This window comes from Rutilus rutilus (assembly GCF_951802725.1).
Source record: "Rutilus rutilus genome assembly, chromosome: 2".
Classification (NCBI taxonomy): Eukaryota; Metazoa; Chordata; class Actinopteri; order Cypriniformes; family Leuciscidae; genus Rutilus; species Rutilus rutilus.
In genome coordinates, this window is record NC_140210.1 from 9,404,472 (window position 1) to 9,431,766 (window position 27,295).

Below are 27,295 nucleotides of genomic sequence, written 5' to 3' on the forward strand. Positions count from 1 at the left end.
TGTCAGCCTACGTTCCTGCTGGATCCTGCAGCCTATCTGGCAACCTGGAGTCAGGGGGAGGGGGAGGGGATACACTGCCCTACAGTAATTTGAAAGTGATTGCAGTACCAGTTTTGGCCACAATCTTACATACAGTTCCTTTAACATTTATGATTACCTTTGACAGTTGTGTATCAAAAAGATTTTCAGTTGAGTGTAAAGCAACATTCAAAGCATGCAACAACATGCAAGGACTCCAAGTAGCCTATGTTGTCTTGAGCTATCATCCTATAATATAAAAGCTATTTCAATAATAGCCTACAGACGACTTTGGGAGGCCGAATCAAAACACAAGAATATATTTGTAAATATTTATTTAAACATGCAATAATAGACATTTAAAAAGCTTAATCTCAATCATTCGTGAGAAACAAACAGTTAGGAGTAGCCTAGTGTAGGACAGAACGCGATCTGAGGCGCTCACGCTAATCATTTCTGTTCCCCTCGCTTGTATTTGTCGCCCCGCCCACGCTATGGTCTCGTGAATATTCATGATAGCTCCACCCATTGGAACCAAATATTTCAGGAACCGAATATATTGTAACACCTGAAACCATCGTTCCAACGAACATTCGTAAACAGCATCGCAAAGTTGTGTGGTTGGAATAACCATGGATATATATATAAACACTAGATACCTCGTACGCGCTGTTGGCCAATGGAGGTCGACGTCCGCACACGGCGGCCATCTTCCGACAGGGTGCTCGCTCACTCGTTTAATGGTGCATGTACTTTAAAATAACCATAACTTGCTCAATTTTCTACCGATTTTCAAACGGTTTGGTTTGTTATAAACGTCAGAGATGTAGTTACGACACTGCATACATAAACTGCATACATATGAAAAATTATAACATGCATGTTCAAGCATTCGGAATTATAGCCATGTTAATAACGTTTGTAAGAAACCAAACCGTTTGTAAATCCGTCGAGATTTCATCGAGATATGAGGATTTGTGTACGTGCTGATCATTCACCTTAATGCACAGAGCACTGCCGTAAGATGGCCGAACGGTGATGCCGGAAGTGACTGCGCCATAAGACATCTAGCGTTTATATATGATATCTATGGGAATAACAGCTCTCCAGCTGTGGTTAGAAGCATATTGCATGACATGTGGACTTAATAAATCCTAATCTTGAGCAAAATAAGCAAGCTGACATTCAGTAGGCCTACAACCTGTGTCTTTTATTTAGAATAGCCTACATACAAATGTAATTTACGTCTTTGAGTTTGTCAAGAGATTTAAATCACCGTCTTTGAAGAGTGCGCATGTGCGAACGTGACGTGCTCTACTAAGTGCTTTACGAGCCAATGAACAAATCTGGAAATAAAGCAAAATAACTGAGAAAAATGAGAAATAGTCCTCAGGTGCCATGTCTGTAATTTATATCAAAACATTAATTCGATCTCAAACAGTTTCATTAAAAGTTCTAAGTTATTACTTCACCACGTGCGTGACGTTATAAACCAACGTGGTTGAACGACCACTTTGCGACAATATGGTTTCGGGAAACAGTCGTGACTATTTGATTTCTTCAACGATGCATCGTACTATGGTAGTGAAGCATCGAGTTACGTCGTTGTACGGGAAACGCACCCCAGAATGGCAGCACAGCTGAAAGGTTTGTTTGAGCTGCACCCTCTCTGTACAGGTGTGAATTTGCTTTTCCTTCAGCCTGAGGCTTATTCGTTTTTGGTGTGAAAGGGCCTTTACATTTGCCAAAAATAGAACTTTATTTTGTTATTAAAAAAAAAAAAAAATAGACATGCAAGACCAGCCCAAGTGAGAAAAAGCGCATTGCTTTCCATAAAACACATACTTTCCATTGTATTGCAAGTCCACTCTCAAATGCAAACAACTGTGGAGGTTCATGTTCTTTTTAGCGAGACGAGTTTGGTTTCAGTTTTAGCCACAAGTCTGGACCGCTGCATTGAAATGTTCCATTGCAGTTAAAATGAGTGTAGCACAAAAATATAATTTATATACAGACTGTGCAATTCATCATCTTTTTGACATCTTCAGTTACTCAGTATATATTATCTTTTAGGCAATAAGAATATTAAAATATAGAAATAAAATTCTAATAATTCAGTTTATGTTGCTTTAGGCTTAAATTAGAACCAATAAAGAACCATTTTATTATTAAATTTTTTAATGAACTAAAAAAAATCAGGTAACCAGCTCTACAGCAATAATTAAATAGAGCTGGTAAAGTATACAGTAGGTGTTGATACCTTGTGTTGGTTCATACAGAAAACACAATGTCATTTAATAACGGCTTAAAAATAATATGGCGCTGAGTGCCAGCACAGCGTTGTCTGCCTTTATCTGGCCACTCCACGTTGAGGCCTTCAGACCTTTGTTTGGATCAGCTGTAGAAACAGGTTTTTCATATTAATAAATGTTAGACACAAGAACATAGTAACAACAAAGTAATGTTTTTGTTTCAGTTCAAACCTGTGACGTTGAGGAACAGAAGATGGCCTTTCCCTTGAGTCCCACTGTTGAGACATTTGGCATCACACTGGTAGTATCCAATGTCCTTAAGGCTCAAGGAATTGAATGAGAGGAAAATGTTCCTGTTCCTGAATTGTTCTTTTTCGGTTTCATTTACTGTGATTAAATATTGGTTCGGATCTGTAATGGGCTTGTACTCTTGTTCATTGGGTTTTATGTACCACCAATTGGTCACAATGTCACAGTTCTTCATCTCATACTGCACCTCACACTTGAGAGACAGAAAATGGCCTTCAGTCTTCGTCACCGGTTCACGTGAGTATTTCACAAGCACTGTACATGGGGAATATTTTGCATTTCATTTGTAAGCCCATCAAAAATGTTGAATGCATTAAAAAAGACCTTAACACCAAAATTTGACAACAACCCAGCTAGCAAAAGTATGTTGTAAGAACGTTTTGCTAACGTTCCGATTAAGTCATGAAAACGTTATTTCAGAATGTTGTCAGAATGTTAAAAATGTCAAATTTTTTAAATGTAAAAAAAAAAAAAACACTTGGTTCTTGGTGAATGTTATATAATACTTGCAAAATGATCAAATCGAGAAAACACTCCCTTAATATTTTCTGTTTTATAATTTTTCAAGTATTATGGGAACATTAATTTTGAACGTTCTTTGAACCATCTGAAAAAAGTAGTAAGTAGCAATGTTTAATACACATTTGACTAATGTCTAACTAAAATGTTTAAAAATGTCTAACCATGAATTATGTAAATAACACTTTTGTGCAAATGTTCAATGACGTTATTAAAGTCCAGATAACTTTGAACTAACGGTCTATTAATATGAAAGAACATTTTGTTCATAACTTTGAACCTTGGCAGAAAGTTTGCAGCTGGGAAAGCTTCATTAAAAACAAATGTGTCTGATTTATATACATAAATGTTAGTCGAGAAGTGAGCGAGACTTACCCCCTGCTAGAGACGATAGCAGACTGCAGAGAACAACCATTGTAAGAAACACAGAAGACGGGTGAAAGATCTGCATGTTTCTTTAGTCAGTTAGTCAGAAGAAAATGGCTAACTTGAACATGGCTACCTAAAGTTTGTCTGAAGCTCTAACCACATCGAGAGGACTTCCTTTGAACTTTGCAGATGCAGCACTGCTGCATCATTTTAGACAGGCAATCACAGACCACGTGGCTGCTGAAAAAACAGGCAGCAAAGAAGTGTTTGAAAGTTACAAGTTGGTCGTTTGAGGGAGCAAAAACTTGAAATTAACTCGCCGCTATACTGCAAGTTGTGTAGGTTTATACCTTGTACAGGAATCATGCCTAAACTTTTACCGCTAGCAAGTGGTTACTGCTTCCTTTTCAGTTCAACCAGACCAGGTGACCTCTCTTTTCACTTCACTTCTCCGTTTTTCAACATTTGCAGTGTTATAAATAGTCAAAACTTTTTTTTTTTTTGAATAATTTTAACAACTAGAATTTGCTCAAAATGCTATATGACACTATGATTATAAGGGGATTTCAGGAAGTTGATTAATCTTACATATGATATTTTTAGTCTTGTTATCTGTGTCACACTAATTTGTTGACATCATTTATGTGCCCTGCACATTTCCTGTGTTTGCCACACTTTTTCCCTTTTTAGGGTTACGCATAGAAATGTAAGTAATGTTAATGGAGCAGTTGACAAGTTGTTTTTAATTCAATGCAAGTGCAAATTGCAGGTTAGACATATTGTTAAAAAGGCCCATTGTGAATTTTGTATTGAGTGTGAGACTTGCTCTGGCAATCAGCCAATCTCAGAGCACGCTGTCAAACCAGCAACGTGATAACAATAGGCTCCGCCCATCTCTAGCAGGTGGCATTGATTGGCATTAGCAGTAAATAGCTCTGCATGTGAGTGTAGCAAACAGACTCTGCTTTCTTGCCATTGAGGTGTGCATGTGCGTATCTTATACAAGTTGGTTTATGTATTTCAACTCATGTCAACTGTTTAATGAAATGCATTTGTTTGATACTATTTTGTCTATTCATTGTTTAAGGATACTTCACATATAATTAGGGATTTCATTTGTGTTTATGCATTTGCATGATGTTGTTTACGTTTCATGGAATAATTTCTGCTGCATCACATTGTATGTATTTATCTTGTTATTGAATTGTTTTTGTTATGTTATATTGATATATATATTGTATGCTTTGTTTTAGACCACACCCATACTCATGGTCTCAAGAATATACTCATCTGCACTCATGTGCTAAGCTTATTGAAGCATTATGAAATTGCTGTGGAGAAAATAAAGCTACAAAGAAAACTTTCTGCTCCTTCTTCATGTCTCTAACCGGACATCTGTGGTGAACTAGTTCCCCACTGGCAAACTCAAACTGATTGCAAACAACAGTTTTCTTTACATATACTGTAACAAACACAAATATGTAACTTTATAGCCTACTCTTGATTTACTTTACAGTCAATCTTGCTAGACACACTTGTACAAATAGCAATAGTACAAATACTAACAATAGTAACAAAAAGTCATCAGAGGCCTCGTTTACACTGTCATGTGACCCAATTCCGATTTTTTTGCTCATATGTGACACAGATCCGATGACTATGACAGTGTAAACAGGAAAAAAACGCATGCATTCGGATATTTCGAGATCGGTTTCAGGCCTCATTCATATGTGGAAATAAATCGGATATGTGCCAATGCGACTGTCATGTAAACAGGCAGATCGGATTTTCTGAGGCATTCGGCAACATCTCCGCGGTTGAATGTCGAGAGAAACCCCGACGCGCATCTGCAAAGGGACGGATGACCCGACGAAACGTTGTGTCGTCGTAGGAGAGGAATGTGAACAAACGTTGACACAACATATTGTTGTACACAACAAAATTTCGGACCCACTGCTCCTCGTTAAAGCCAATATTTAAAGCCAGTATGCTCCCACCAGTCCTGAGATCTCTCTCACACACAATAACTGAAGCATATGATGGCACTTTTCATCCTTCTTCGCCTCAAAATCATGGTGATGTTTGGCGAACTTCGCATATATCGCAGAGCATCAAGCATATTTCGCGTCCGCCCATCTGTGCAAGATAATTTAACCCTTTAAGCATGCGCGATGTTTCAGATAGTAACCTATGGCAAGTGTAAACACATGAATCGGATATGGGTCACGATTCTGCCCCACTGATCGCAGCGGCAACGAGCACTTTGATCACTTGATTAAAAAAACACATTTCAGCGCTGGATCGTCTCTTATTTAAAAAACGAACGATATGAATGCTCTGCCAGTTAACTGGAGATGTTTTATTTATTTGTAGAATTGGTACATTCATGCCGCGAGATGTTTTAAAAAGTGGTGGGGACAAAAAACAGCAGGATTGCGAGGCCCCCTAGTGGCGCGAGGCCCTGTGCGGTTGCACAGTTTATGCGACGGCTCTGGTCACAGTTGAAATAACGTGTAAACGGACGAAAAAAAAGAATTGGGCATCAAGACCTGCAGTGTAAACGAGGCCTCTCTGAGCAGGCTTTAGAGTTTCCTGCAGAAAACCACAAAACAGGTTCTGTCTCCAATAATGACATAACTTTCACTTTGTTTCAATGTTGAAAACTAGGTTTTTCACCCTTTAGATTCTCGGTTTGACATCAATGACATAATTTGAACAATGACATCATGAAAACATCCAAACTTGCATTTATGAATTTATAAATAACTGTCACATACTCAACTCCAGAGGAATTACATTACATTCAAGCAGTACATTCAAACAACTCTTAAAGTGCAAATGCATATCTGATACATGAAAATACATGACTTAATGAATGAGTTTTATCTATCTTACAGTCATTCTCTGTGGTCAAAATATGCTGACATAGTGGTAAACATATTACGTATTAAACTATATTAATGCACACAGTAATCTACACATAAATATGTAAAATAATAAGTTAAAATTGTTTTTTTAAATAAATACTATTCATAATTCCTTTAAGGAACATACAAAAATTCACATTCACAAAGGTCATGAGCAAAAACAAAATGCATTCTATGAGGTAGCTGCAGAGTTAACATTCCTCGTTTGGGTCATAAAGAGATTTCATCCCAAACCTGTCTCCTTGGTGGGGAGAAATAAAGAATTGAATTAGTTTGTTATTGACATGCTGTTCTTAATAGATGACAGTATGTGGGGTTGCATTAACCAATTTCAACTAGAGGGATAGAATTTTGCAGCTTACTCTTTAGTTTGGTGTGAAGACAGATGGCAAAAATGACAGTAATCACAATAGCCATGACAATGATGACTGAAAATGTAATGACGTAACTTCTCGGTGTAGTGTTGTTCGCTGTAAGACAAGAAAATATAGTTTTCATTAAATAGTGAGAAAAAGTATTGCAGTTAAAAACTGCCAAAATGGCAACAATGAATGTGTGGCTTAATTGGTTTTGCTCTTTTGTCTCTAAAAATGTGTTTCAAGTTGTAACATCTAAACTTATGTCAACAATATTTAGTTTGACTGAATCAAGTGACTGTAGGTAGAAAGTAACAACTGCACATTTTCTTAATGCAATTCTAGCCGATATCCATGTTGAACCTGTTACCTTCATCATCATGTTGAGGCATGTAGATTTGAAACCTCTTCTCCACGCTGTCACTCTGAGCCAAACATTCCACGTACTTCCCATGAAACTGTGACCGTGGAATTGTGATGTTACTTGTAATGGTGGTTGAACTGTCTTCGTTGAGGTTAGTGAAATTATTTGTCCTGAAAGTCAATTCTGTCTCTGATGATTTCCATTGGATTGTTGGAGTTGGTTTACCCGTGGCTGAACATGAGACTACAACATCTGAATCAGAAGTGGGTGAAGGATTCACTTCTGCTGTTATTTCTGAGATACCTGGAAAATACCAGCAACATAATTACTTAAACTATAAAAACTTCTAAATATAAGTTTGTATATATATGCTTAATGTTTTTGCAGGTTCCACTGTGACAACATGCCCCGCCACATAAGATCATTGTGCGAGTCAAGATACAGTACAAGGTATGTGCTGTTTATTCATAAAGTGACTTTTAAAATAATCTTTTAATTCGAGTACGAACTGCTGCATTTAGCCCGTATACCAAACTATCTAAAACCATGACTACCTTGGTATCATCACAGTAATATTTAACTTGTCAAACATGTCAAACCACTGTTTTGGCAAAAAGAAATTGTATAAAATGTATAAAATTACACATGTAAAAAACCATGTGACAAACAACCTTCCCCAAACTGATATGCCCAAGTCCAAAAAACAGTTCAATGATTTGGTTCAAAACTGCCTTTGTTAATTGATCCTTGTGTTTCTGACTCAAAATCTCATTGATAACCTTAGTGATTTCCCTTAGTTTGGTTGCAGGTTTTTACCTACCTTTAACAGTGAGGCACAAGGTTTTTCGTATGGGTCCTGATGGATACACTTTGAAGGAACAAATGTAGCAAGCCTCGTCTTCAAATGTTGTGTTTTTGATCTTAATCGATGTTGAGTTAAATGTCGCCAGGGTTAAATCGACTTTTCCCACATACTCCTCATCCACATTATCCTGGAATTGTTCGCTGAATGTTGCCAGAGTTTGTACATCTTCGTGCGTGCGCACCCGCTGCCAGGTGACATGTTTGACTCCAGACGCGAAGGGCAGCGTACAAGAGAGTGAAGCATCCTGACCCAGCACAACACCTGTGTCTCCTCGTGCTACAATATCTGAAAGGTAAGCTGTGGAATGAAAATAAACAAGTTATTAGTTTGCCAGCTTAACACAGTTTTGTCCTAAAAAGAAATGCAATGTATTGAATATAAAGTAGGATTCTCATGACTAACCTCTGTTTATGAAGCTTACAATTACGATCAAGTTCAGCAGACACAACATGTCGAATGTTTGGCATGGTCCGTTTGTAATCTGACATCAATATATAGTCGAATCATTTTCGAAAGTAAAAGGAAATTTCCCATATGACGCACCATTACTGGTTGTGAGCTTACAAAAAAATCGGGTTCCCCCTCTCGCGTAACTCACGTGATTTACGGAAGTAGCAGACAAACCATAGACAGTATAAGAGGAGATAAACGTACATAAAAAAAAATACATTGAACATTTTAAAACCTATTTTATGATGAACGTGTTTTAGAGTTATGCGATATTTCTGTGATAGTTTTGGAGACTGGAAAAGAAAAGAAATTCTCGTCATTAACATTAAAAAAAGAAGAAATGAAACATGAGTGCAATATTAATAGATAGCTACAGCCTACATGAAAAAAATACAGTAAAGTTCCTGCATTCATGTAATTTGAATTGCCTACGTCACCATGTGCATATCCTATTTAAATGGCAGGATATTTTGTATTATGACAGGTAAAATGAGCAATCACTTTTGGGAAGGATAATGTCCATGTTAAACAGGAAGACTCACATTTCCCAGAAACTAATTGGTTTGTATATTTGCTGTCTCTCGTAAATGTCTCGTGAGTCGTGACAAATCTGTGAATTCATCACAGCATTCAGATTCAGCACTCCACATTAGGCTACTGTAGGCTACACTATGATTTAGATTCTAGCTATTATTTTTACAGAAAAGGATATCACGTAGGCTACTTATTTGTTTAGCAAATGGATATATTAACATGTAAGAAAAATAGTCAAAAATGTTTTTGCTAACATAATTTAAAACCAGGTTGTTGGTTGTATTTGTCAGCGGATTATTCAAAATCCACTAGAAGCCTGATTAAGTTAAAGTGATCAACTTGTGTGTGTGTGTGTGTGTGTGTGTGTGTGTGTGTGTGTGTATGTATGTATGTATGTATACACAAATATACATATATATATATATATATATATATATATATATATATATATATATATATATATACTACTGTTCAAAAGTTTGGGGTCAGTAAGATTTTTAATGTTTTTAAAAGAAGTATCTTCTGCTCACCAAGGCTGCATTTATTTGATTAAAAATACAAATAAAAACAGTAATATTGTAAATATTATTCCAATTTAAAACAGCTGTTTTCTATGTGAATATACAGTAAAGTGTAATTTATTCCTGTGATCAAAGCTGAATTTTCAGCATCGTTACTCCAGTCTTCAGTGTCACGTGATCCTTCAGAAATTATTCTAATATGTGGATTTGATGCTCAAGAAACATTTATGATTATTATCAATGTTGAAAACAGTTATTTACATTTTTATTTCATGATGCTATGATGAATAGAAAGTTCAAAAGAACAGCATTTATCTGAAATCTAAAGCTTTTGTAACATTAAACACTACCGTTCAAAAGTTTGGGGTCAGTAAGAATTTTAATTTTATTTTTGGGGGAAAGAAATAAAATAAATCAATACTTTTATTCATCAAGGATAAGTTAAACTGATCAAAAGTTACAGTAAAGACATTTATAACGTTAGAAAATATTCTATTTTAAATAAATGCTGTTCTTTTGAACTTTCTATTCATCAAATAATTTTGAAAACATTTTACACAACTGTTTTCAACATTGATAATAATAATGAATGTTTCTTGAGCATCAAATCATCATATTAGAATGATTTCTGAAGGATCATGTGACACTGAAGACTGGAGTAATGATGCTGAAAATTCAGCTTTGATCACAGGAATAAATTACAGTTTAAAATCTATTAAAATAGAAAACAGTCATTTTAAATTGCCATAATATTTCACAATATTACTGTTTTTTTTATTGTTTTTTTTAATCAAATCAAATAAATGCAGCCTTGGTGAGCAGAAGATACTTCTTTTAAAAACATTAAAAATCTTACTGACCCCAAACTTTTGAACAGTATATATATATAGTGAGAAAGAGAGAGAGTTGTTTATCCTATATATATCATACTTTACATATCAAATAATGTTCTAATGCATCATCATTTTCTTATTAAATTTCCTCCCAGTGGACCAAACCATCAGGAAGTGGGTTTTCTGTAAGTAAACTAAAAAGTTCTTATGCATTGTTAAAGGGATAGTTCACCCAAAAATGAAAATTCTCTCAACATTTTACCCACCATCATGCCATCCCCAATATATACTACTTTATTTCTTCATATAAACACAAACAAAAGATTTTCAGGAAACATTACACTTGGAAAAACCGCACACAGCAATCGTGACAGTAAACAACCCCCGTGGATGATACAATATTTTTAAGTGATATGATAGTGTAAGACAAACACTAAAACCATCGCTGCTGGCCAACTGCTGGCCAACAAAGGTGCATTCACAGGTTCAGCTTGGAAAACATAAGTGTGAAGTTTGCACGAGAAGTAACACAGAAGCACAGAGGACCATCACTTCTCACGCCAGCTTCACAATGCACTTATGTTATGTCACAACGTCCCTCTCGTGAACACTCATATAGACCAGCAGCGATGATTTATAGTTAAAAATATGAGAGTTTTCCTTACACACACCTATTATTTTGCTTCAGAAGACATTGATTCATCCACTACCATTACCGTCATGATGATAGCTGTGTTTTTTTTTAAGCGTCAACTGGCGCACCCATTCACTTGCATTATATGGACTCGGATTATTCTCCTAAATTTAATTTGTGTTTATCTGAAGAAAGTCAGTCATATACATTGGGGATGGCATGTGGGTGAGTATTGTAAATGATTAGAAAATGTCAATTTTTGGGCAAACTATCCCTTTGATGTGCCAGGTTTAAATGTGAATGAGAGGGAATGCTAGACTTTCAGTGAATAAAAACTTAAATTTAATTCTGTGTATAACAAAATTTTGTTTTAAGAAGGAATATGCACTACTTTGTTTTTACCTTTTTGAAATTTGACAGCTATATTGGCCATTCAAATTTTGTTACATGGAAAAGAGCAGCCTGGAAATTCTGCAAAAGTTCTATTGTCTTACAGGATTTTACTGATTACTGATGCATTGCCGAAGGAAGAAACTGAAACTTTCTTCTGTGATGGAAGGGTTACTTTTGGGACTTTTCTTTCGGGATAAAAATCTATGCTGATTGTGACTCACTGGAACGGGTGTCACTGCATATTGACAAACAAAATTCTCTGTGCATGTGTCATTGGAACATGACAAAGCCATGTATTATTCATAAGATCTATCCTTTTCTTTTGAATGTAATACTTTTCCTGTGTATTGCGGTTCCAAATAGGCAAATGATGCACAAAGGGAATTCATAAGAATTATGGGTTACACTTTATTTGAAGGTGTCTTTGTTACACTGTAATTATACATTTGGGTACTGAGGAATATTAAGTAACTACATATCACTATAGGGTTAGGATTAGGGTGTGGTTTGGTTTAGGGTTAGTTGCATGTAATTATGCATAATTTATAGTTATTACTATAGCAGCTGCATGTAACATGATGACACAATGACAAATAAAGTGTTACCTAATTATGCTATTGTTAATGGTGGGTTAGCCATCAATGACTGAATGTTTGGGTCCAACGAGCAAATTTTATTGGAAAACTTTGAGCATTATGGACAGATAACCCAAAATATAGTGTATTCTCAAAGACAGCCTGCTGAAACATAATTCTTCAAAATGCAATACACAATTCTCACAACAATAAATAAAATATAAGGTAGAAAAAACAAAGTTAAGTTCATAAAGTGCAGGTGCAGGATGTAGAAACTGTTTGTGGAAAATACAGACTTTCAGGTGAACAGATATTTATACAATTATATTAATATTAGCTTATTCACAAAAGTAAACGGGATGTTTCTTCTTTTTTATTATTATTGTAGCAGACTACAAAAGTAGCACATAAAAGATTCTGAAGAAAGTGGCAGATGACCAGTAGCTCATGCTGTACAAGCAGATTTCAGATTTTTATCTGAAAAAAAGAAGAAATGATTAATATACATAATTAGCAATGCTGTTCTTTATTGCAATAAATGTGGTCCTGATAGAAAGTAATATATTTCTGCTTACCTTTTAACTTTGTGTGAAGGTAGAAGGCAATTATGACAATACTGAAGATAACCACGACCAACATCGGAATGATATACTTTCTTAATGTGACGTTATTTTCTGTGAAACAAAAAAAGATTTTTTGCATGTAAATATTGATAAAGATCATTTCATTTTAAATATGAAAATGCATCTTGTTTAGCTTAATTCTGAAATTACAATATTACCACTGCTTGCTTGTTTTATTATTAGCTCATGCAGTTTTTAATCCCATAAACCACAACCACCCAAACACTTTTGTCTAATAAGTCATATCAAGTTACCTTTTTTATCATCTTTAGGCACATAAATTTGAAACCTCTTCTCCACGCTGTCACTCTGAGCCAAACATTCCACGTACTTCCCATGAAACTGTGACAGTGGAATTGTGATGTTACTTGTAATGGTGGTTGAACTGTCTTCGTTGAGGTTAGTGAAATTATTTGTCCTGAAGGTCAATTCTGTCTCTGATGATTTCCATTGGATTGTTGGAGTTGGTTTACCAGTGGCTGAACATGAGACTACAACATCTGAATCAGAAGTGGGTGAAGGATTCACTTCCGCTTTTATTTCTGAGATACCTGGAAAATACCAGAAACATAATTACTTAAGTACAATCTTTTAACACTAAACAATAAATGATGTGATATCCAAAGCTCAAAATGTCTATTAAAGTTCACAATGTATAATAATATACTATCTTAACCCTATGATGCTGACATTTGCTTTCGTTTTTCTGGAACTGGAAACTGAATGAAAGTCTTGCACTGAGAATCCATTATCATTAGACAGATCTCTGTGTACCTTCTGATTCACGCAATCCCTTATGAGTTTGGGCATGATCTGCATTATCTTGGATGAAAGTGCTTGTTTGACACTTACACAACATATACTCTACACTTGCCATACTTTCTGCATCTTATTGACCAATTAGTGAAGCTAGTATTAAAAAATGTATTTCAGGGAATATTTCTCAGGGTTTACTTTTAGAATAAATTACCCCTCAAGTATCGACTACAAAAAAGCAATTAAAGTGCCCCTATTATGGACATAATAAAAGGTCTGTAAAGTTTCAAAGATCAAAGTTCATGATAACGGGAATTTTTGTCTCCCAAAAGTCGTAAGTAAATTCAGTCTTACAATAATTCCTGCATGAACTTAGATAGGTTTGCAACACATCTGCATAATGCCAGCTGCCCGTGTAAAATGTCTACTTTCACCCTCAAACACTGTAGTTGTAGCTTAGGCCTGGGAGAGTTTGGTTTATGTTGTCGACATGTCGAGAAGACGCTGTTTTCTGCACTGCAAAAGCAAATCTAATTTGCATGTACTTCCAAAGAATGAGGATGTGTTGAGCAAGTAAAACCGATGCCATTGTTACCGTTCGTACTATACGAGTGTAACCGGGTCCTATTTGACCCACTCCAAGCGGGATTCGAACCGGGGTCTCCAGTCGTGGTAGGGGGGCGCGCTAACAAGAACACTAAAGGCTGCAGTCTCTAGTGCACCTCTTGAGGCCAGGGGAGTGAGTTTTACACGCACAGCTCTTACTTACTGGCCGACTTCAGTTAGTTTTAATTTCAAAATACAGGTCACTTCCTGGGAACCTGCCATTAGCCTACTATAAGCCGTTAATGGCTTTTCAGCCATTTCAAACATGCAAAGCATGTCAAACCACTGTTTTGGCAAAAAGAAATTGCACATTTAAAAAAAAAACATGTGACACATAACCTTCCCCAAACTGATATGCCCTAGTCTAAAAAACAGTTCAATGATTTGGTTCAAAACTGCCTTTGTTAATTGATCCTTGTGTTTCTGACTCAAAATCTCATTGATAACCTTAGTGATTTCCCTTAGTTTGGTTGCAGGTATATACCTACCTTTAACAGTGAGGCACAAGGTTTTTCGTATGGGTCCTGATGGATACACTTTGAAGGAACAAATGTAGCAAGCCTCGTCTTCAAATGTTGTGTTTTTGATCTTAATCGACGTTGAGTTAAATGTCGCCAGGGTTAAATCGACTTTTCCCACATACTCCTCATCCACATTATCCTGGAATTGTTCGCTGAATGTTGCCAGAGTTTGTACATCTTCGTGCGTGCGCACCCGCTGCCAGGTGACATGTTTGACTCCAGACGCGAAGGGCAGCGTACAAGAGAGTGAAGCATCCTGACCCAGCACAACACCTGTGTCTCCTCGTGCTACAATATCTGAAAGGTAAGCTGTGGAATGAAAAAAATTATGTTGTTATAAGCCTCCCACCATCTCCATCCAGTTTAGCAACATCCAGCCAGAGCAGTTTCAGGTTTAGCCATAAAATAAGTCAATTACCGACCTCTTCTGAGCAAACTTAACATGATCAGAAGGCGCAGCATGTTTAAAATAGTCAGGTTTCTATCTATGACCAGATACATATATAACTTACTTGGGCCACCCCCCAAACTTCCAGTAAAAAGGGGAATTTTATGATTGGCTTCAAATATCCTTATATTTCAGAATACACATCTGAGTTTGTTTGGAGCGTCATGCTTTATATTGCAAACAAAAGTTTGATTCAAATGAAAGCTTTGACAGTGTAAATCCTTCTTTCTGTTTTCCGTGAAACTTGAGACTGAACGGTGAAATGAACAAATATCAGGACATGCATTTGCATAATATTCACAATAACATTCATATTGTTATGTACACTTTTTTTATAATGTTTTTATAAGTCGACATCTGCTAATAATGCGGCAAATTGTGACATAAGTGTCCAAATACTTTTTTGTGTCCAGTGGATGTGTTCAGTTTTTTGGGATCGACGGTCAGATTTCAGTGTTGTGTTGAACTCTTCTGATCTTTTGCATTTTAATAACACAAGTGATCATCTATCTATCTATCTAGTAAATCTTTGAATAATTTCCGGGATTTTCTGGCAGGTTATCCCGGACTTTCCACAGAAATAAACACGTACAGTAGCCAAATGTGACTCGTGATAAAAACACTTCCGCTTTGAGAAGTCATGCAATGCTTCTATATCAGGTCATCTCAATACATACAGTCTACATGTTCACTCTAGTGTCCTAACTATTGATTGAATAATATATTAAAAATGTAACCGAAACCTCTGGAATGACTTGCCTGTAAGTTTCACAATGAATCCACACGCTCACGCGGCGACTGTTTAGATGCAAAAACGTAAGTCATAATGTAACAATGTTGTGTTGAGCGAAGTATTCAGAAAACACGAGCATTTATCAAGCGCTTACAGTAGCCTAAAGCCTGTTTTATACTTCTGCGTCGAACTGCCGCCGTAGCTACGTCGTAGGCTGTATGTAGCGCGCGTACCCTTCGGCGTACCCTGACGTGCACCTCTCCAAAAATGTAACAACGCGTCAATTCTACGCGGACACAAGCGCTGTGATTGGTCTGCCAGAACCCCTCCCTCGGGGTTTCATGCTCCCTAGGTGCGCGTCAACGCGGACAACGACACAGAAGTATAAATTAAAACCAACACGTTGCCTACGGCGTATAGGCTCCGGCGTAGGTCCGACGCAGAAGTATAATGAGGCCTTAACAAATAACACCGGATGAAAACTCAGAGTGTGATTCATTCAGTCTCGGTAATCACATGATTAGGAATATTTCATGACTACATCCGATCCGCGTGAAACATAGACCTCACGTCTGTCAAAATTAAAGCCTAATTCCTGCTTATAAATAAACATGAATCCGGCGCCTCCAAATGACTTTATTTTTCACTTCGGACTTTTGCTGTTTATAATGCTAATTAATGTAAAAGTAATGAAACTTATACTGAATGCTTGTGCTATTGTTTATTCATTGGAACTTTCTCATTCTAAAATGTATACAATTCCTAGGAAGAACCTGGGAATGTTTAAGAGTAGGCCAGAATTTGGGTGTGTCATGCTGTGTGTCTCAACTTCGATATAATATTCCAATATTTGTCAGCTACAAATTAAAGTAGTTTAAAAATATTCTACTTATCCCTAAATTGTGTGAATTAATGTCCAACACAGAGTGTAGACAATAGAAACAGCCTATATTGGAATGTGTTACAAACCTTCCCATCAAGTCAACCACAAATATATATATATATATATATATATATATATATATATATATATATATATATATATATATATATATATATATATATACATTTAGGTTTTGAGTAGATGTTATATCAAATTAAACAACATCCATTAACAGATCATAAATCATTTTCAAGCCAAATGTGGAATTACAACAGGTATGATTTAACCCTTTTCTAATTGGTGTTACAGTTCCAGATTGAATTCTCTTTGCCTCTTTTTTCAACCTATCACTGAACAATGTTTTTGTTATAAATTTGTGCAAATTGTTTACGCTATAAAATCTCTCATGGAATGAGACATGACAAAAATTTACATTTTGCATGTAGGCCTATTGTAATTTAAAGTATTGTAATTTGTGATGGGGGCAGATCAAACTCACCATATTAATGAATTAATTATTGATTTAAATCTAAAAACCCACTCTGATACCTCTGTTAGAACTTCTCTTTTATAAAAATGTATTAATTAAAAGGATTAAAGTTAAGATTTATGGTTACGATCAATGATTACCATTCAACCGTGGCTTTGTTTTCCCCACAGTTACATAAATTACTTAAGTGCCAGATATTGCGTAACAAGTTACTGGTAGTGTTTATTTACTGTTATCAAAAGGGAACTTAAGGAATGAAACACAAAAATTCCAAAGTATTATACGTGCAAACAAAAACAAGCAACCACATGCATAAAGCATTTCTTTGTGTTTTGCACAATTTTTTTCCCCAGACATACAGAAGGATGTTGATCCAGTTGTTTTTTGATGCCATACATGATTAGAGAATCATTTGTTTTTCATACTAGGCAATATGCAAAATAGCATCTTATCATTATTTTCACATTTACCCATATTCAGAGCTGCCAAGTGAATTCAGTGAGCCCAGGAATAGGCAATGTTCCCATTCACTAGTGTAAAGATGTGACCCACCCCCACCACCCCGTGCTATATTTGGGGTAGTGTGAAATGTATATGGTTTATAATAACTCTATTCGTTTCACTTTTGTGTTATGTGTACATATAGCAGTCATGCACAGACAGTAAGTAGCCTACTACTTCTAATTTAAACCAGTTGACTGTGTCAAGGTTGCGTAATAGGTACATTTTGAGAGAATGTATAAACTTATTTGTTAAACCGAAATTAGCATGATATAGCCTACTATAATACTCTAATTATATATATTTATTCTTTTTTTATTATTATTCTCTTATTCTCTGCTGCGATTTTTTTATTATTATTATTATTTATGCAATTTTATTAAAATCTGACCATCAAAAATTTGATTAGCAATCGAGTAATATGGTGAAATGAGATTTCATACCATGGATTATTTAAAGATTTGAACAATTTTCTGCTCCAAATTCACTCTCTTTTCACTTCTTTTCGTTCGATTCCACAAGCCACAACGGGATTTTCATTAGGCCTATGCGTCGATTAGACCGACAGTGACATCTGCTGGACGGAAGCCGTTAGTACTTTTTGGCGAGCACCAGTGCAGTCGCTTTAATATTCAACTAGGTTACTTATTTATAGATCATATGGCCACATTTTCCCTTTAGAGATCGAAGGAGCCCATTTTAGAATGCATGTAGGGTGAGAGATTGGTCATATATTCAATCATTCATTCATTTCTCAGTGTATTTTTCAAGAACGGTCTCACGTATTTCATTGTTTGTGTTTCTGTAGGCTCGCTGTCTGGCACCAAAACGTGTTTTCACTGATGGTGACATTGTGATAGGTCGTCTCGAAGGGTGGAGAGAAGGTGCACACCTAATAACTTCCCATTGACATCGTGCTCTGATCACGGCATTGAATGATTATGAGCAGCAGCAGACTTTATTTACGACTGCAATCATGTCGTTTTTATTCCGGTGGTTTGAGAGCGTCGTATCACCGGACCCTGGACAGGATCGAGTTAATGCTGCCGCCTAAATTAAGACCTATCTACAATCATCCTGCTGGTAAAGAAATTACTCTTCTCCTGTCTGAAGTAACACACTAGTCAGTCATTGGCTAATTATTGTATTCTTATTCTAAAGCATTCATGTTTTCTATATTACATAGTATCTTCTCTATATTATCTCCGCAGTTATTGATGTTATTTCTCATGCAGTCATAGAATTTGCAGATACTTGAGTGCGTTAGACAAGTGGCATTTATTATAAAGAAAGATAGCACAAGCACACCTTTTCATGTAAACATTTCACATGTAAAGATGTAAAGCAAATTATAGGCTACCTTTAAAAATTAAACATCAGATGTTAACTGAAAACATCTATGAACTATTTAAATTACCTTCATACATCCATAATAACCTTGGGATCACAAAATGGCTGAGAGAGCTGTTAGTTCTGGGAAAAGGTAGGATCATCATTTGTTTGCAGCTGCAATTTGATGCAACGAAATTCATACATTTTAAGTCTGATTTAACTATCAAAATACTTTTAGGGCCTGGCTTGTACAGTTTGAATGAGCTATAGTGAGTCTTTCTGTCCCACTAATCATGTACATTGTGTTGGTGTCCTGTCCACCATAACCACCTAGACCTGGTTTCCTATTTGGTGATGTACCTTTGAAACAATATGCTCTTATAGACTGAACATGTAATAACGCATGGCGTCGTCACCGCTTTCACAAGTTTGCAGTTTCAGGCCCCAAAAACGCAGTTGTCGTATATAAATGAACGGCCATAACGCATGAAAAGTTTCCTGATTTTAGTTGAAAACGGTGTGTAAACGGGCCCTACATTTTAATTTAATAAACTTTTGAAAACAGTTTTCATAGTGCAAGTTTTTGAAAATGATATCGTTATTGTCTCAGTGTAAACTACAAAAACGCAAATTTATGTAAATGGTGACGTCATGCGTATTACGTGTTCAGTCTATAGGCACGTAGTGACACCACCAACTACTGGCCTTGCATGCATAATACAGCATTTTAGTCGTTTTAGCGGATGCGTGTGTATGGGGATCGTTTTGTCAACATTATCGTCTGTACGTGAATAAAGCAAAGGAAAAACTGATTCGTTTTAAGTACATTGTTGTCATGTAAACGTACTCTTAAAGTTGAAACATTGCTTAGACTACTCCAACGCTCCTGGGTGATAATTTCTGATCATATACTGCATGACATTTTTAGATGGATCTTATCTGATCTCAAGCATTTTTCAAGTTTTATGGAATTTAGAGCATCGAATAAAAAAAAATTAACTGACAGCAAGTTTGTTTTTTACATTAGCACTTTGTAGAGCTGCACGATTAATCCTTAAAAGATTGCGATCTCGATTTAAACACCCACGCTCCCTCTATCTTTTTTTCCTAAATTACAACGATTCGGCTATGTATTATTAAACAATCGACAAGCATGATCACAGCGGACATTTAGATTTGCATTTGCGCAGCTTGTCAGTGAAGCATGGCTCTGTGATCAGTAGTAAATGCTGCTTTATCTTAAAGCAAGGGGGCGCTCTTGTGCAGAAACTCCAAATCTGCCCCGCAGAAGTATGATAACACACATTGTTCCAGGAAATCCCTATGGGCATCACACTATAACTGTATCTGAATAAACAGAAGATTGATACGCTTTGATTGATTAAACATGACGAACAAACACACGACTACGACAATATATGGTTTATCGTAGTTCTTCAAGCTTTCTCTGGTATTTTCATGATAATAAAGTATATTTATACTTCAATGCTACTCGACAAAGCCTTAGTTGTGTTGTGTAATTTATTCTGTGTAAGAAGCCACATCATCTCACAGAAGAATATTTTCAAACACTCAACTGTCGTTATGAAGTGAGTTTGGAGTAAAAACGTTATTAAATGTTGTCTTTTTTTTCAACATTTCAAATGAGGTTCATAAATACTTCTCATGTTTGGAAAGATGTTTGATGCGTGTTGCTTTTTCAAATGCATGTCATAAGCGACTCAAACTCGCAGTGCTTTCAGATGGAGCAGCGTTTGCTACTGATCACAGAGCCGTGCTTCACTGACAAGCTGCGCATAAAAAAATAATCACAGCCTTTGCGATTTCATAAACGCACTAAGCCCAAGCCGGTTTAAGCGTGATTTCGGGTTAATTGCAATTAATTGTGCAGCCGTGGAGTAAATCATGTTTTAAAGGTGCAATGTGTAATATATCTGAGGATCTATTGACAGAAATGTAATATAAGATCCATAACTATGTTTTCAGTGGTGTAAAGACCTTACTTAATGAAGCGTTATGTTTTTATTACCTTAGAATGAGTCATTTATATCTACATAACCGCGGGCACCCCCTTCTATGAAGGTCGACATATCGTGACGCCATGTTTCTACCGTAGCCGACAGCGAACAAACAGCGCTACAGAGCGCGTTTCGTCACTAACTTGAATGAGAAGCAGCAGAATACTCAGGTTGTCCCTGACTCTGCAAACATGGAGAAAAACATGCTGTCTGAACGACGCCTCGGACATCGTAACGTTAGCTATTTCCCCTTACCTAGCTGCTTTGATGCTCTTATCCATAGCTCTTATCTTATACTAACTAGCATGGAAACAAGCTATGGTAAAGTCAGTGAATAAAAGACTAACACAATGATGAACAAGTAAAAATAACAATCGCAATAACATGTGGTTTTACTGAATAATTAAGTAAATATAATTTATTATAAAATATAATATCAAGAAACCTCATTGCTTGACTTGTTACTCTCTGCTGACTCAGACTCAGACGACGACATCTTCCGATCCTACGTCGGCCACCGCAGCTTCTCCTTCGAGTTTGCAATTTGAGGGATAGGCCGTGAGTGACTGACTGTTTGCAATTCGCAAACCTCACCACTAGATGTCGCTAAAAATTACACACTGCACCTTTAAAAGTATCTTGACACTTCAAAATAATGATTGTATCAATTACATAATTACACCAGTTGGTGGCGACATGTGACTGTTATTTGTTATTGAATGTATTTGCCATTGAATCATTCATTTAAGAGTTCCGTTCAAAAACAAGTGAAGTGAGTCATTGAATCATTCATTTAAATCTATTTTTAACAAAAAGAATTCAAATTCATTTGATATTTTTAAATAGACTACAGCAATTAAGATTTCATCAGAACCTTTAGTAAATTACATGTTATTTTGTTTAGTTGTCAATTCAGAATTATGGGAGAATTGTGATCTTTATTTTATTTATGTATAATTGATTCTCAATTTATTCATAATAGTGCAACTCTAGCACTTTCAGCTCACTGTCATAAAATCATCTTTTCTCTTTTTTTCTTTCTTTTTCTCAGGGCCAAAGACGGTTTTCTTCTGGGCACCTGTTTTTAAATGGGTGAGTTGAGAATTGTTTTCCCCTCACAGTTTAAATATACACAAATGTTACAATATATGTCACTTATAATCACCTTTTACCATCTTCTGTTTTTACATTTTTCTAGTTCTTACACAAAACAATTTTATGGCTGTGTAAGATTTAGAATGTAGGGTGGAAGTCACATAGACTACTTTTGTGCTGCTTTTTTGACCTTGACAGCCACTGGTTTGTAAAGGCATTTGGGTGATAAGGATGATTTTTGAGTTGTGCAAATTGGCAGTGAATTCGATTTTGCCATTCGAAATGTTGTAATGCTGCAGTATCAGTGCAATCATATCATGAATTTCCTGCTGATCAAGGCCTTATGGCAAGCTCACTCTTGTTTGCTCTTTCTTTCCTCATGCAGGGTTTAGTTGTGGCTGGATTTTCAGATATGACCCGGCCACCAGAAAAGCTCAGTCTCTCTCAGTCCTGCGTCATTACAGCCACAGGTACGTGTTCAAGGTGGAGAGACATGCTCGATGTTGTTTGGTCAAGATTGATCAACATCAGTAGCTGTTGTCAGTGTCCTCTAGATTAGAATATCTCATCTAAAGCCTCATAGTAACCTGAGATTAGTTTGGCTGAAAATAGAGCTTGAAATGAACTTCAAATTTCTAATTTGACAGTCAAGAAAATATTCTCTCTGTGACTCTGACAGAGCATTTCTGAGACTGTTAGTCTTTTCTCTCAACATAACTGTTTAAAAAAATTCTCATACTACCATTCAGTAGCTCAAGTGTGATCTTGGCCTACGGTTTGACCCATATAAGTCTTAATTTCACAAGGCTAATGGCCTTAACCCACTTTACCCACAATGCAGTGTTGATTCTGCAATAAGGATTTTTATTTCCCTCTGGTTTCTTTCCAGGATTAATTTGGTCAAGGTACTGCTTGGTGATCATTCCCAAGAACTGGGCTCTGTTTGCTGTGAACTTCTTCCTGGGCATATGTGGAAGCGTCCAGCTCATGAGAATATGGAGGTTAGTCATTATGAGTTCTGTTCTAAGGTCAGCTTTGTTTTCTACCATCAGTAAATACACACAGGTGACAAGCTTAGTTATAGGGTTAAGCTGCAAAGACTTTGAGTTCAATGGTTTGGAGTTCAACAAGATACTAACAAAAAGTACATTTAAGCTGGTAAATGTGTCATATTTTTAAACGCATAAAAACTAACTAAATAAAAATAAATAAACTCTTTTTTTTTTTAAGTATTAATCTGTCAGAAAATCTAGAATGTTCACTTGGAGTGGCATCATCAAAAGCTTCAGTATTTTTAAAGCTAATATCAAGCCACTAAAATGCAGTTGAATTACTACATCTTAGTTTTATTTAATTTTATTCACCAACACGGACAGTTTGACTCGCTTTTTTTAATTAAACATCAAATGGCTTATAAATGCTTCTACTGTAATGTTCACACTACAAAACAAACAAACGTTTTTGTTTATCACACTTGCCTTGGGCCTACTATATATTTAGTACCACTATTTACTTTTGCTGAGAGACATTGTTTATCAAAAGGGTGTTTTTCCAATTCAGTCACTGTTTGCTGGTTGATAAAAAAAAAATATATATATATATATATATATATTAAAAAAATTATTATTATTTTTTTATATCTAAATGTATTTGTCTATTTGTAAAGTAAAATTTGTTTTAATTTTTTATTTATTTTCAAATTAGTAAATTTACTGATTCCTTAATTTTTTTTTAATTACACTGCTGGAATAACACGCATATATTACAAAAACACTGCAGATTAACATGCGTAAGATATCATTGAATAGTCCAAGGATGGACGACTCTGGCTCTTGAAGTCCACAATCCTACAGAATTGTATATGATCTCCATTAGTATTTAAAACATGTTTTATGTACATAAAAAGATGAGATATTTGACTTACGGCCTCCATAAATGATTAAGATAAGTCTTATGGCCACAGGTGTCACAAACTGCTTGGTTGAGGATCCAAATGCGGCTTTTTAATAGGGCAATATGTGCATACAATGGACACTTTACTATCCCATGAGGCCACGGGAGAAGATTTGTGAATGTCAGTGAAGCGACGCAACTGACGCTGGTAGGTCACATGACAGTGATAACATGGCGAATGTCCAGATTACATTCATACTATACACACTCATACTATAGAACATCATTTTTTTAGTAGTTATGAAGTAATTACTTATTCAAAATAAGTACCTACTCGAGAGAGTATGCAATTTCGGACACAGCCAGGGCTTAAGAAGACACAACATAATGGCCCGTTTTCACAGACAGGGCTTAGACTAAACCAGGATTAGGCCTTAGTTCAATTAGAGCATTTAAGTAGCTTTAATAAACATGCCTTAGAAAAAAAAACATGACTGGTGGGCATCTTGAGACAAAACAATGAAAGTGACATATTTTAAGATATGTCAGTGCAAGTTGCTTTCAGTTAAAACAGCTCAAACATGCATTTTAGTCTGAGACTAGCTTAAGCCTTGTCTGTGAAAGTGAGGGTATGAGTCCAGGCAATGGGTTATGGGAATGTAAGATCATGATGAGATATAGCCCAGGAGTGGAGAAGACTGCCCTCTGGTGGAGATTATTGGTACTCCAGCTGGTGGATGTGACACCACGCCTAAATGTTGGTGGACAGGGAAAACTTTTTATGTTTCTGCCGGTGGGTGGCCACCTTCCATTCCCATACCCAAATCCCCCCCCTCCCTTGGGCTAAACCATTATGCATTCTAAAGGAGTGACGCACTTTGTATTTGTGTGTGTAGGTACAACCAAGAGCTCCAGAAGAAAGGAGAGGAAGTGCAGCAGACTTGAAGTACCATTTAGTCTGACAGAAGTGGAGCGGTGATGCAGTTTTGCTGTTCTTTCAGTTACTGTAAAAGCAATGAAGCAGCATTTTGCACACAGAATTCATATTATATAGATCAAACAAATCTGTGTAAAATAGGTTTCTTTTGAAAAAAAAACATCATAACATTATAATCATATTAAAATGTTATCACAGAAAATTGAGATGTGCTGATTGTAATTCTGGTGTTCTTGATTGTATACTGTGTTGTTATTCTGATCCCTTTCTATCAGTTTCTCAGTTTAAAAGGGGTCATATCGTAATTAAAAAAAAAAAGTTACTGGAGGGGTGCCTATAATGTTAAAGTTTTTTTTTTTTTTCTCCAAGACTTGGAAAAAAAGAAAACCTAAAAATGGCCCAGTTGTGTTCCTCATGATTAGGTCGCTTTGGATAAAAGCGCCTGCTAAATGAATAAATGTAAATGTAACACTTCTTTGTGTAAATGTGCCATACAAACTACTAAGATCAGACTGAAATGTCCAGAAGAACTCAAAATGATTTGAGTTCTGAAAGTCACGTTTTTCTTGTACGACAAGTTTTTTTTTTTTTTCTCAAAAGATTAAGGGGTCATTTCATTCCTCCATTTGATATGACCCCTTTAAAATAAAAAAACTAAGGGTCATTTGACAAAAACTAAAGTTCTACATGAATGCACTGTATGCCAAATCAATGTTGTGTTTTTTTCTTAAGATCAGATGATCAGATACACACAATGATAGACAGAATGTTTTAAAGTGGGTTTTTTTGTAGCGCGTTATTGAACATAATAGTAATTTATCTGTCAATGAATGCATTTATTAAATCAAAGTTGAATTACCATTGATTAATGGGACAAAAGACTGTTTTGTAATCCCTCATCTTTGCGTTTGAGTCCACGGTGCACTTTTCTCCAGAGCTGCATCCTACATACACACCGAGTTTCAATAAAGATTAAGGGTCATTAAGCACTGTACATTTCCAGACCCTCTCCACTGCTAAAGCAGGAATCAAGGGTTTATGACAAACACATGCATCATTTTATTATTAGACCCGTGAATCCCCTTTAAACCTGCATTCAGTGTATCCTACACACTGACTCTATTTTAAGTAGACAGGGCGTTGAATCATCAGTCTGTCTCAAAACTTATACGTCACTCTTCACCTCTGCAGCCCACACTCTTGTCAGATGTGAACAGCATTGAATAGAAATTCTGTGTTCTGCTTTCTGCATGAATATGAACAAATAGTACAGCTGTATGAGTAATTTTATATTTGCATTTATATTTAGCAATTTTGCAGAAGATTTTAGGTAAAATGTTACATTACAAGCAATACATAATATTGTCTCCTAACCAGGCAAATAATTAATCTGTTGACACTGAAAGTGAAAATGCTGTGTGATGCAATATAGTCAGCCAATCAGAGCATTGATGTTTAATATACAACTAGAGGAGCAGGATTTTGGACCAATGAGATTTTACGGTGAGCGGGGGTAGAGTCACACAGGAGAAATAAAATAAAATAGACTGCATTTTCACAGAGAATAAGAAGCTTTTATCGCTTTATAACGTTAAGTGATAAATAGTACTGCAATACAAACATTGTTACATATTGTTTGATCAAAAACTGTTAAATGTCATTGTATTTATTTATTTTTGATTGTGTGCTTCTATATACTAAATAGATAAATATGCATAAACTCAGTGGTGGAAAGAGTACTGAAAAAACATACTCAAGTAAAAGTGCCATTACATTCCAAACAACGTAGTGTGAGTAGAGTAAAAAGTACTTGTCCAAAAAACGACTTGAGTAAAAGTAAAAAAGTAGCTTATTTAAAACTCATGAGTAGTGAGTACTGAGCTGCGGATTCTACCCCCTTATAATAAACACTGTGCACAAACACTAAAATGCATCACATCAATACACTCATCACCATTTAAATCATGTTATAAAAAAATAAAAAAAAGCATTTAAAATTAGGCAAAAGGCCACTGAGCCTGAGCATGCTATTAATATCAATATTCATAACTGTGCAAAGAATTCAAAAACCTTTAGAAACTCATATGAGTGAGAAACCATGAGATGGGTTAAATAGAGAGATTAAAAAATACCCAATTTCTCTCCAAACTGTTGCCAATTTTAGTGTTTTGATGAATGAGAATCACTAATATGATCAGATTACCTCACCTACTGCACTGAAAAAGGCTAAGATAGTAGGCTAACACTAATTACACTGTAATTCCATGCTATTAAATATGTTACAATTTAAACGTAAATGCACATTGTTCTAGAAGGGTGGCATCATCCCTTACATTTTACACAGCTACATTTACATTGTAATGCTGATAATATAATTTGTAAGGAAAATTGTGCATTAAATAGGGAAGTTATATCCGGGAAACAGACTTCGCACCCGTTCACCTGACTTGAATGACTCCAGTTGGCAGTTGTGAGCGCAAATAATAAAGTAAATATTAAGAGAGAGAGTCTTGTGAACGTCTCACTCCCTCTGTTAGAAT

At 35.9% G+C, this 27,295-nt stretch overlaps 4 protein-coding genes across 4 annotated transcripts; 1 reads left to right on the forward strand and 3 right to left on the reverse strand.

Moving 5' to 3' along the window:
• Positions 1–336: 336 nt before the first annotated feature.
• LOC311280760 (uncharacterized protein) lies at positions 337–3,920 on the reverse strand. The gene is made up of 4 exons (XM_084393180.1): positions 3,818–3,920; positions 3,474–3,707; positions 2,502–2,834; positions 337–2,416 (listed from the first exon to the last, which is right to left on the reverse strand). Exons 2-4 carry the CDS (start codon positions 3,547–3,549, stop codon positions 2,313–2,315), a joined length of 513 nt encoding a protein of 170 aa, XP_084249306.1. The 5' UTR covers positions 3,550–3,707; positions 3,818–3,920; the 3' UTR covers positions 337–2,312.
• A 2,285-nt stretch (positions 3,921–6,205) lies between these two features.
• Positions 6,206–8,521, reverse strand: LOC311286212 (OX-2 membrane glycoprotein). The gene is made up of 5 exons (XM_084402328.1): positions 8,382–8,521; positions 7,935–8,276; positions 7,121–7,417; positions 6,757–6,864; positions 6,206–6,635 (listed from the first exon to the last, which is right to left on the reverse strand). The coding sequence occupies exons 1-5, from the start codon at positions 8,428–8,430 to the stop codon at positions 6,586–6,588; spliced, it is 846 nt and encodes a 281-aa protein (XP_084258454.1). The 5' UTR covers positions 8,431–8,521; the 3' UTR covers positions 6,206–6,585.
• A 3,213-nt stretch (positions 8,522–11,734) lies between these two features.
• On the reverse strand, positions 11,735–15,026 carry LOC311285893 (OX-2 membrane glycoprotein-like). Its single transcript, XM_084401764.1, has 5 exons — positions 14,848–15,026; positions 14,393–14,734; positions 12,797–13,093; positions 12,495–12,593; positions 11,735–12,396 (listed from the first exon to the last, which is right to left on the reverse strand). The coding sequence occupies exons 1-5, from the start codon at positions 14,924–14,926 to the stop codon at positions 12,365–12,367; spliced, it is 849 nt and encodes a 282-aa protein (XP_084257890.1). The 5' UTR covers positions 14,927–15,026; the 3' UTR covers positions 11,735–12,364.
• Positions 15,027–18,058: 3,032 nt separating this feature from the next.
• mpc2a (mitochondrial pyruvate carrier 2a) lies at positions 18,059–25,620 on the forward strand. The gene is made up of 6 exons (XM_084401765.1): positions 18,059–18,195; positions 18,289–18,563; positions 21,882–21,922; positions 22,311–22,395; positions 22,815–22,926; positions 24,715–25,620. The coding sequence occupies exons 2-6, from the start codon at positions 18,416–18,418 to the stop codon at positions 24,761–24,763; spliced, it is 435 nt and encodes a 144-aa protein (XP_084257891.1). The 5' UTR covers positions 18,059–18,195; positions 18,289–18,415; the 3' UTR covers positions 24,764–25,620.
• The last annotated feature ends 1,675 nt before the right edge of the window (positions 25,621–27,295 follow it).

What these genes read in the sequence shown, in the direction of transcription:
- LOC311280760 (XM_084393180.1), bottom strand. Translation starts at nt 3,549, where the DNA reads ATGCAGATCTTTCACCCGTCTTCTGTGTTTCTTACAATGGTTGTTCTC. An exon ending in GCTATCGTCTCTAGCAGGGG is followed by an intron (nt 2,835 to 3,473) that starts GTAAGTCTCGCT and finishes CCCCATGTACAG; the next exon opens with TGCTTGTGAAATACTCACGT. An exon ending in TCTGTTCCTCAACGTCACAG is followed by an intron (nt 2,417 to 2,501) that starts GTTTGAACTGAA and finishes CTGTTTCTACAG; the next exon opens with CTGATCCAAACAAAGGTCTG.
- LOC311286212 (XM_084402328.1), bottom strand. Translation starts at nt 8,430, where the DNA reads ATGTTGTGTCTGCTGAACTTGATCGTAATTGTAAGCTTCATAAACAGA. An exon ending in TGTAAGCTTCATAAACAGAG is followed by an intron (nt 8,277 to 8,381) that starts GTTAGTCATGAG and finishes TTCATTCCACAG; the next exon opens with CTTACCTTTCAGATATTGTA. An exon ending in GCCTCAACATGATGATGAAG is followed by an intron (nt 6,865 to 7,120) that starts GTAACAGGTTCA and finishes CTTGTCTTACAG; the next exon opens with CGAACAACACTACACCGAGA.
- LOC311285893 (XM_084401764.1), bottom strand. Translation starts at nt 14,926, where the DNA reads ATGTATCTGGTCATAGATAGAAACCTGACTATTTTAAACATGCTGCGC. An exon ending in GTTAAGTTTGCTCAGAAGAG is followed by an intron (nt 14,735 to 14,847) that starts GTCGGTAATTGA and finishes TTCATTCCACAG; the next exon opens with CTTACCTTTCAGATATTGTA. An exon ending in CCTTCACACAAAGTTAAAAG is followed by an intron (nt 12,397 to 12,494) that starts GTAAGCAGAAAT and finishes TCTTTTTTTCAG; the next exon opens with ATAAAAATCTGAAATCTGCT.
- mpc2a (XM_084401765.1), top strand. Translation starts at nt 18,416, where the DNA reads ATGATTATGAGCAGCAGCAGACTTTATTTACGACTGCAATCATGTCGT. An exon ending in GGGCACCTGTTTTTAAATGG is followed by an intron (nt 21,923 to 22,310) that starts GTGAGTTGAGAA and finishes TTCCTCATGCAG; the next exon opens with GGTTTAGTTGTGGCTGGATT. An exon ending in CTGCGTCATTACAGCCACAG is followed by an intron (nt 22,396 to 22,814) that starts GTACGTGTTCAA and finishes GTTTCTTTCCAG; the next exon opens with GATTAATTTGGTCAAGGTAC.